The sequence below is a fragment of the Balaenoptera ricei genome, chromosome 16 (assembly GCF_028023285.1).
Source record: "Balaenoptera ricei isolate mBalRic1 chromosome 16, mBalRic1.hap2, whole genome shotgun sequence".
Taxonomy (NCBI): domain Eukaryota; kingdom Metazoa; phylum Chordata; class Mammalia; order Artiodactyla; family Balaenopteridae; genus Balaenoptera; species Balaenoptera ricei.
The window spans coordinates 2,859,580-2,870,000 of NC_082654.1; the positions used below are offsets into that span (position 1 = coordinate 2,859,580).

Genomic DNA, 10,421 nt, shown 5'->3' on the forward strand with positions numbered 1-10,421 from the left:
AAGCACAACTGTAGGTCCTGAGTCTCTGGGTGACAGCTAGGAGGGAACATTCCAAGACGATGGTCCAATTTTTGCTCATTTTGGTAATTATATCCAACTGGCAAGTGTCCGCCTCTTACACCCAGCGCCGCTGAAAGCCTCTTCCCTGTGTGGTTTTTATAGCTGATCACTCCCCACGCCATCCGAGTCCAGACCCCACCGAGGCACATTCCTGGAGTCGTCGAAGTCACCCTGTCCTACAAATCCAAGCAGTTCTGTAAAGGTGCTCCTGGGCGGTTTGTCTACACTGGTGAGTTCACATTTCCAATTTTCATGGTGAATCAGTAGATGCTTCCTCCCAAGGAGGCCCTCTCGGCCCCCGGGGGCCCTGTGCATGGGTTCTGCAGTGAGGACGGGCGAGCCCCCGGGGCCCACCGGTTGGTGTAGTCGGGGGCAGTTTCTACATCCTCTTCCACGTGGTGTGACGCTATGGACAGGTGCAGCCCCCTCGGGCCGGGTGACCTGGGCCCCTCCTCCCATCCGTGGAGCTTCCCTTCTTGCCTGCAAAGCAAGGTGGTGGGAGCTGTCAGTAACCACAGTGCCCCTGCTTCCATCGGGTGGCCGCCCCGCGAGGTCCCAGAGGTTAGGCTGCGTACCCGAGGTCACACGCACCCTGTAAACGGGAGCAGGTCTCTGCCCCGGGCCTGGGGCCTCACACCCCACACCGCACTGCTGCTTCAAGGGGGTCCGTATTCTGGGAGGGTCTCGGACACGCTGACGTCACCAGAAAGGGTCACCTCTGAGGTCCCACGTTTGTTATCTGAAAGTCGTCTGCTGCAGTGCTTTGCCCACAGGCTGCTTGGAGAACACCACGCGTCTGAGGTTGCTACTGAGAAAGGCCATAAATAACCATACGGCTTGTCCGCATTGGCACCTCTAGTCCTGCCACCTGCAGAAGCTGTAACCTCTGAGACGTGTTTCTGGGGGTGGCCGGCACCTGCTGAGCCCCACGAGGGTGGAGGGGACGAGGGCTTGTTCTTGGACAGCGTGGCCTCCACGTGTTCGCGTGGTCAGGGCGGCAGGGGAGGTCCATGCGGGAGCCTGGCTGGGAGCCGGGGGCTCTGCCCACGTGCTGTCACCTGCTGCAGGATGCCCAGGGCAGGTCTGGCCTCCCCCTGGGATGTAGGCCTCTCCTCTGTCCAGTGGGTGGGTGACAAGGTGGAGACGAGGTCCCTTCCACTTGGGTTGGGAGAGGGAATAGGAGTAACTCACTCACGCCCCTTCAGGAAGCGTGAAATGCAAAATGTAAATTCTTCCAGTGACCACTTTCCAACAGGCTCCGTGTCACTCCCGGGCCGTGCCTGGCTTGGGTCCTTGCAGAGAGCCAGGGCTGCTGTCCCCAGAGGCACCCACACCCTCAGCAGCCAGGGCTGCCAGTGACACCGGGGTCCTTGAATGGGGGAGGCCGCTTCCTCTCCAGCCCCCGGCGGCCCTCACGTGGTCAGGAGGGGAGAGAGGTTCCCTGCCCCATGCTAGGGGCTGTTTCCTCCCGTGGGACCAGCTCGTGCTCCGCGGAGCCCAGAGCTGCCTGAGATCCAAGCGGACGAGGGCGGAGCAGACGCGAAGGGTGCACGTCCCGGCCCGCTCCCGGGCAGGTGCTCCGGGCCTCCTGGTGAGCCTGGGAGGCGAGATGGAGGGAGGGCAGTGCCCCCAGCTGGTGAGGCCTCCACGTGTTAAATAGAGCCGTGCAGAAGCGGGTTATGAAGTCGGGGTGCTGTGAGCGTTCGTACCCGCGGCCGCCGTGGCCACTAGGTCCCGGGAGGTGGGGGTCAGGCTTCCCGCAGCGCCGGGCCGTCTCTGCAGGGCCCCTGCCAGCCTGTGGGCGCCCGTCCGCCTCTCGCCGTGAACTCAGGCCGTGGGGTCCTGGGCGCCCTGCTTAGCTCCGCCTGGGGGGACCCCCGAGTCCCTCTTTCTCCTCGGTGCCGTGTGTGACCCGGGCTCCCGTCGGGTCTGGGTTCCTTGGAGGAGGGGACGTTTATGAGCGGGGCGGCTGGGAGCCAGGCCACGTGTGGGCTTCGTGCTGCCACGTGGCCCGTGGGCGCCGGGTTGGGTCAGGCACCCGGTGAGCGCGTCCGTACGTGGTGGGACCGATGGCTCTGCCCCAGATGGGCGGGGAGTCGGCTCTCCCCGTCAGCCTCTCTGGCCTCCTGGCCGCTCCTGCGCGGGTGCCTCGGGCCCTGCTCGCGACATCGGGTTCTTGACCCGCGGGCTTTTGGTGCTGAGGTCGGCGGGCTGTCGTCAGGAGCAGCGACTCTTTTTGAGAGGAGACACAGTAGCAGGAAGGTTTGGTTCTTCACCCCGCCGTTGGCCGAGGATGGTGGCCCGCGTGGCAGGAAAGGGCCCCGTGCTGAGCATCGCGGCGGACGCGGGTGCGGCTGGAGGGGACGGCGCGAGGGCAGGGGGCCGCCCGTCACCGCCAGCGGGTGTCCCGTGGCCGAGGGCCGCCCGTCACCGCCAGCGGGTGTCCCGTGGCCGAGGGCCTGTCTCTCTGGGGCCGTGGTGGGGCAGTGCTCTCTGTAGCCCGCTGCCCTCGGCCGGGCAGGACACTTTCCTTGGCCGGAGGCCTCGTGCCCGCAGGGCAGCAGGCGTCCCCGCGTCTGTTCCAGTGACACCCGCATCCCGACGCCCATCTTCCATTTCTGCAGCCGACGCCGTGACCCCTCCCTGCTGATGGGGCTTCTCGGACCCCAAGTTCAGGGTCCCGGCTGCCCAAGGCTATGGGGTTTCCTCCATCAGGAGTTCTCCCACGAACGGGCCTTTCAATGAAGCCATTCAGTGAGCTTGGCCTCTCCGCGGGGGCTAATTTACAGCCTTCCCCCACACCCCCATCATTAACGGGAATATACATTTCAAACGCACGTAAGGGATACGGGGGCCTACACTCCCAGGGAGCAGAGGAAAGGTGGGGTCATAACCTGTCTGACCTGGAAGCTTCTGTCTGATTTGCATTGCCCTGAAATTGATGGGACAGAGAAGCAATCATTGGGAATTGCTCTCCCTCTGAAAGCTGAGCCAGCCCTTCTGGAGGCAGGACACGGGCGCAGCCCCTGCGGGGAGGGCCCTGTCCCCTGGGCATCTGGCTCCCATCAGCATCCCCGGGCCTGGAGGCTGTGCGGACACCGTCACACTGAACCCTCGGGGTGAGGCCGCCAGGCCTGGGGATGAGGAACCAGAGCGCTGAGGAGGGCCCCCTCCCCTCACCCCCAGCCAAGGCAAAGGCCTAAGTGATCTGTTTACAGCGATCTGAGAAGCACCAGATTCTTCAGAACCAGACCCGATTAGTCCACCCAGAGTGGGCGTAGGCGGGGGGGGGGGGGGCGCAGGCCAAGCCCATCCATCCAGGCCCCTTTGCCTGCTGCTTTCAACTACTGTAAAGACACAATTACCTTGGGAAGCAGTGGCAGTGCAGTTGATTAGCACGGTGAATTAAAAGAATGAGTCACAATGACATGTCCAGCTCTTCCGTACTAGTCCTTTGTATTCCCAGCGTGCCTCACCCCTGTTGTAAGAAGGTCAAAAATTAGAGAGAGAGAACAATTTTCAAGCGGCTAGCACTTAGGAGCAGAATTAACAATCACTCTGTATGTAATTGCCAGTTAATAGTAAATTGCCTTCTAGACTGTAAAATGCAATATAAACGGGTGGGCACCTAAAATTAAATTAATGAGATATTTGCTGCATTTAAAAGTGAACAGTGCAAATTAATAACTGAGTGTAATGCTTGTTTTAATATTTGTCTAATAGTGTATCATTTGCTTGTTTAATAATAATTAAAATAGTCCCGGAATATCCTACCTGAGGAACTCAGTGGTATGGGCAGATTGAACAGTTTCACATTCGTAATTTCACCAGTAGAAAGACATCAAATTGTTAAGAGCAATAAAAGAAATTATTTTTTAATTAGAATGTAAGCATTGCGGTGTTACTTGATTAAGACAAATTGGAATCTGTATGCTTCTAATTGAAATTATGTTTGAGCGAAAACCGCTTTTACAGACACATTCTAAGTGTTTGTGCACAGACGCGAGTGCCCCTGACTTCCTAACACGTCCGTTCGGCAGAAGGGTTTTCCTATTACACAAAAAAGCTGGAGCTGCTTGGTGGTGGCCTGAGTCCCAGCGTGGCTCTGCGGGACACCAGGACGCAGCCACGGGGCTCTTCCTGTTGACCTCTTGCACCCAAATGTGTGGTTGACCCGCCCTCAGTTTAGAGATTTCTTTTGCTCAATTAAAGGAATTATCACCAATTACCAGGAGTCAACATGCTGTCTGCCACGGGCCCAGCCAACCCAGTTACTAAACAGGATGCTGGCAGCGACGCGATGGTGCCCAGGGCCAGAGCGGCTCGGACAGAGCTTGGGCCGGTCTTAGGTCTGCAAAGCATTGACTACATGGGGACATAAGAATGGTCATTTACTGCACAAAGACGTACATTCAATTTCAGTCATGAAATCATTACTCAACCAGTAGCTGCTAACAGTTTGTGTTCTTCCCGATACAGTGTTTATGGTTTGTTTGTTGTTGTTGTTTTTTAAAAATTCCGTTGTGCCTTAAAACTGGCGACATGTCAAGGAGGTGACCGCCCTGTCCTCGGGAGCTGTCCCGGCACGGGGCGGGGGGGGGGGTGGGGGTGGGGGTGTGTGTGTGTCTGTTGGCTTGCCCGGGGCCACCGTATCCTCTCGCAGCATTGTGCCACCTAACCCACACTTCACCTCACCCCTTGAAGGGCGCTGGCGTTCCTGAAGTGTTTTAAAGCTCTTTTGTGAGTGTTCAGATGTGATTCTGTCAACAGCACGGTGACACACGGTAGAGTCAATGGCGCCCTCGACCACAGCCAGATCCAGCTAGCTCTCTCCCAGGCCAGCGCTCTTCAAACAAATTACTTGTATCCATGGAGCAAATGATTCCTAATTGCCTTCCACAAATCATACTGTTTCTACTTCGCTAAACTAAATGCTAATGCCTTCCCCTTCAATGTAAACCAACCGATTATTTCGATTATAAGTTCTTAACCACGGAGGTGGATACGGGGGAGATACTTTCATTCCGAGTTCAGAGTTTGGGGTTCAGTAGTCTGTGACTCCTGGGCTCCCCGTCCCGGCCAGTGAGGCCCAGCGGCTCCGGCTGCTACCTGTGCGTTCCCGGCTGCCGCGGGCGCCCCGCAGACACAGGGCTTCCACTGGTCCCAGCTCGCCAGTTGGATGGTGTCAGTGGAAATCCGCGGCCCCCTGGAGGATAGACAGCCTCGCTTTCATGTGAGGTTAGTTATGTGGAAGAACATGCTGAGCTCAGGCCACCTCTGGGCCCGTCCGGAATCGGGGAGCTGGGATAGCGACTCAGATAACGCACGACTCCAACGCAGTTTCTCCTCCCGCCCCACCCACGTTGGCTCGTCCTTGGCTACGTGGTGGGGGCAGAGGGCGAATTTCTCCCCACTGGCTGGGATGGTGTGCAGACCTGGGCGTGGAGACCAGCTGGTCATCTTTGGGGTCATTGGCGGGGCTCCTTAGGGCCACAGAGGAAGGGAGGGCGTGCCCCTCCGCCACCGGTGTCCTCTGCATGGTGCCGTCCCAGCATTAGACCAAATGACGATCAGTGAATCTGCCAGCTTGCTGAGTGGGTGCTGGGGGCACAGATCCAGTCCCGAGTCCCTCTAAAGAGTGGGGCGGTGAGGGCTCCCGGGGTCCCTGCTGTTTCCTTCCTCTCCTGTCTCGAAGGAGGCCGGGAGAATGAGACACACCGTTTGTGCTATTGCACAAGTAGACTATTTGTCCTAATCAGTGACACCCATTTACTAGAATTGCTTAAAATGAACTATACCTCATACAGAAATCGCACATTTAGAGGAGTTCCATTCATCATCTGAAAATTGAGGGCCAGTAAACTTTTCTGCTCCTCCAGTGGGATCATAGGCATGCATCAAAATGTTAGAAATGATTGGTGAGAGGGAGCTGTCACCCATTTATCAAGGAAAAGAACATTATTTGCTAATTTCCCAACCGGGCTGGTGACAGGGTGCTTCGTCTTTGGACCCACGGTGACCAGCACGGCCTTTTCGTTATTAGTACAAGTCAAGCGCTTTTGGGCAGTTGCTAACAAGACACATTTGTCTGTCATCGGAGGGGCTGTGGTTGCTTTCCAAGTGCTGTGACCACAGGCCGCTCTTCCTGCGGCCCGATGGTTGTGCTCACCCGGGAGGAGAACCGACTGATAAATCACCAAGTTTCCACATCAAGGTGAAGGTATTGACTCTCAGCACCGAACCTGACAGAACACAGCAGAGAGGAGACAACCATTCGTCTTCCCCAAAGGACAAAAGGGTCACGGGTTTCCGTCGGTGGGTGCGGGGACGCCGGCCCGCTGACCTCACCCCACCCAGGAGGCCGCGGGCACGAGTCGCGGGATGGGACTGGGCCACGTCCGGGGTTTTATTTGGCGTCTCTGGCCGGTCAGGGTGCCTGCCCTGCTTCTGGGACAGCAGGCGAGGGGTCCAGGATGTGGGGTGGCAGGGAGATGGAGGAGGGACCCTTTAAAAGCACAACAAGAGTGAACAACATCAACGGAAGTGCAGAATAAAGCAGCGATAACAGGGGGTAAAAACAGAACCCCACGAGTCACCCTGGCAGGAAAAACTCCCGTAGCTTCAAGGAGGAAGACCAGGGGAAGCATCAGAACCACCGTTTCAGCGGAGAACCCACCGAGGAAGCGTGTGAGCCTTCTGTTGCCGAAGAGAAGAAGAAATAGGCCCCCCCGTGGCCCTGGAAGAGTAGAAACAGGAGCGAAATGTCTCTTGTTTTCTTCCTGGCTCCCCGCAGTCTCGGAAGCCACAGGCCTCGTCCACCACGTCCCTTTGGCTGTGCACAAGGCCATGGCCCAGGCGGGAGGCGGACGGGGTGAGTGGGTTTTGCTCTCGGGGGCTGTGCGAGCCGGGACGGGGACGCCCCTGGGGTCCAGGGGCTGCTCGTGTTTTCATTTGAAACCTTTGTTTTGGGAAGGTCTTTAGGCTTTCGGCTGAGGCTTGGATCCCAAAGGCTCAACCCGAGAAAAAGTCCGTTTAAAAAACTATCATTTGAATCAGTTGGGCCTTTTTTATTCATTACAGAAAATGCAAACTTGAGTCACTCGAACTTTCTTACAATGGTTTTTCAATAAAACAACGAAAGATGGGAGCCTCTTCGTCGGTGATGTGAACTGTTTGCTACACCCCCCAAAAGAAATACATAGAAGTTTTCAAATGCTCTTAACGAGCATGTGGAATAACTTGGTTCCACGAGGGACCTGGGTGCATGTGGCTGGCACCCGTGCTCCAGAAGACGCGTTGCAGAGCATGTTAAATTTTAAATACAGAACCTCCCATCGAGACAGTAGGCCGCTGCAGACCTCTGTACCTGTCGGTGTAAATCATCTTTGGGGGAAGTTTCTCAAAGGTGCAGCCTGGCAGTGGGTCCATCATCCGCCTTCCAGACGCCACCCTTCCTGCCCTTGTGACTGCCCTTGTGACAGCCCTTCCTTACGCCCTCCACGCATGGGAATCCTACTGCCTGACAAGGTGAGCTCTGCAGGGTCGGCCCAGCCTTCTACCGGCCTGACCCTCTCCCACCCGGAGCATCTGAGGACCAGAGTCAGGGCATCTGGGCGGCTGGGTGTAGAGGGGATTCTGCCAGATTTCTTCCCCATCTTTTCACTCCTTTTGATCCTCCCAGGAGAAGGCCCTTTCCGGGGACTCCCCTAGACCCTTCAGGCCTCAGCCCTGAGGATGGGAGGGGCTGGGGGCCGGCGATGTGGCACTCCCTCCCATTCTCAGGATCCATGTGCCTGGTGCTGTGATAAGCCAGATAGATGCTTTAGCCCCCATAATCACTTCCACCCCGCCTTTGGAGACCAGCTCGGCGCCATTCCTTGCGAACACGTCCCCAGTGCCCTTTGGGATGAACAAGCGCCAAGCCCGCCCAGGCGCTGCTGTTCCTCGGGTACTTTTACGGCGGGACCTCCGTGACCCTCAAGGCGTCTGGCCGCTGTGCACCCCAAGCTGAAGACGCTCAGTTTGCCTGTGTGCTTGTTGTCGGTTACAATGGAGGTCGTTTCCAAAGTTGACCCGTTTTAACACCACGGAAGTGAGCTACACGGGTGCGAGGTGCTGGGGCCGCAGCCTCACGTGCCCTGCCCGCGAGCCACCTGCCAGCGGTCCCTGCTCACACCCTGGCGACCGGCCCCGGCCGCGTGCGCGCTGTCACGGCACCAGGGTGCCCACCTGCCAGCCACCTGCCTCTTCTTCACCACCCCTGACGCCATGCCCATCTGGTGCCTTCTCTCCGCCGCGCTCAGAGATGACCCGCCGACAGCAACGACCTTTAAGGCGAGCACAGCGTCCAGGGTGGGGTGCTGAGGCTTCGTGTCGACGTGACTTGGAAGTTACCCGTGGTGTCCGGCGTTCAGTGTCTCCCCGAGGCCCGCCCGGGCCTGGTGCTCTGCAGGTGATGCAGAGAAGGCGGGAAAACAGCTGCGTCTCGTAGGCGCGCTCGCGGTGGGTTCCTCGCGGGGCCCCAGGCTGGCTTCACCCTGGCAGCCCCGTGCCTGGCTCTGGGCTGCCCTCGACCGATGTACGGCGCCCGATCCAGGTGACTCAGAGCCTGATGGGAACGAAAAAGAGAAGAGACCTTAATGAAACAGTCCTGAGGGCTGTTCGGGTCTCCGAGGAGAGGGGCAGCCGTGGCCCTGTGGGGTCTGTGGGCGGAGCGCCCCTGCAGAGACGGGGGGACGGCGGGCTGCGCCCCTGCACGTCGGCAGCGGGGTCGGGGGTCCGCAGGCAGAGGGCAGAGCCTGCGCCACGGGTGGAGGAGATGGAGCGCATCAGGCGGGACTGTTTTACTTGAGAGACGTAATCCAGGATCCTGTGTTCAAGGACTGTTTTGTGATTTCAATGTTTACATTAATCTTGGCGATGTCTTTAAAGGTTCTGCCTTAGAACGTTGCTTTTCCTCTTTGTTCACCTTGAAGAACCAGGGGTTACAAACGCCTCCGTGGGGCTTGAGGAGGGCCAGCTTATCCCCTGGACTGGGGGTCTCTTCCTCGGCCCCGCGCTCCACCCTCACAGCTGGGGGCCTGCTCACCCCAGTTCCGGCCTCCCTTCTTTTACGCCGATGCCAGACGCACCGCAGACAGTGTTCAGGCCGTGAGAGGCCTTTCCCTCGGTATAGGCACGGCTGGCACATGCGTTCTAATCTAAGGTTAGAGGTGTTACTTTCACTTAAAAAATTTTGTTCTTTATTCAGATATAGTTCACACAGCCTAAAATTCACCCAAAGTATACAATTAAGGGGTTTTTAGTACAGTCACAAAGCTGTGCAACCACTAACCTAAGTCAAGAACAGTTCATTACACGAAAAGGAACCCTGCATCCGTCAGCAGTCCCCCCGCCCCCCGCCAGGCAACTACGAATCTACTTCCTGTATCTATGCATTTGCCCCGCTGGACATTTCACGTGCATGGAATCATACAGTATGGGGTCCTTTGTGACCAGCCTCGTCCACTCACGTTCCCCCCGGGTGGAGGTGTGATCAGCGCTTCCTTCCTCTGTGTGCCTGAAGGGTCTTCCCTTGTACACAGAGACCACGTTTTATCCATTCATCTGTTGGGGGAGCCTTGGTACGGTCGCTTCTCAGGATCCGCCGGGGATCGGTTCCGGGACCAAATCTGTGGCTGCTCTAGTCCCTTGCAGCGTGGTCCTTCGTGTCCGAGGTCAGGGCTGCGGTTGGTTGAATCTGAGGATGTGGAACTGGCGGCTGCAGAGGGCCGACTGGAAGACAAGTGGTGCTGCTGTGAAACATTCGTGAACAAGTTCTTGCGTGCATATACGGGAAACGTCACGTTCACTGTGGCTTCTCCAAGTCAAAAGTGAAGTGTACCTTCTCCACTGGCCTGGTATTTTCCAGAAGCCCCGTGGGTCCCCGTGGTCCTTACTCGTTACTATGGAGCGCCTACTGTGCGCCCTGCGCTGAGCAGGGCAGGTGCTGTGACACAGGGTGACGGCCGCACCTTCCAGGAGGAGCATGTGATCGGATGGCCTGGGAAGTGTGCCCCGGGGGCTGGTTGCCTCGGGCACACGGGAGGGAGGGGTCTTCCCAGAGCAGGGCCACCTCCAGCCTTGGGAGGGGGTGAACTTCCAGAGCGCCTTTCTCAGCCTATGTGTGTACGGAGATTTTACGCGGGTTTCAGGTGTGCCGATGCACTGCCCGGATGGTTCTCCACAGAGCGCTTTGTTGCCCACTTGGGTTTTACCCCTCCCCGCTCACAGCCTCTGAGAGGGTCGACAGCACAGGCTCGCTTGACTTTTCTTTCTTAAAGGAAGGGTGACATCTGGGTGGTTTGTGCTCTTTGTTCTGT

The 10,421-nt window shown here is 57.7% G+C and overlaps 1 protein-coding gene across 9 annotated transcripts in view; it reads left to right on the top strand.

Moving 5' to 3' along the window:
* EBF3 (EBF transcription factor 3) overlaps positions 1-10,421 on the top strand; it is a 115,431-nt gene that overhangs the window by 86,616 nt on the left and 18,394 nt on the right. For all 9 annotated transcript variants that reach the window (XM_059899801.1, XM_059899804.1, XM_059899805.1 and 6 more), the window contains exon 10: positions 163-289. In XM_059899801.1, the coding sequence (XP_059755784.1) occupies positions 163-289 (127 nt within the window). The remainder of the gene's footprint in view (positions 1-162; positions 290-10,421) is intronic.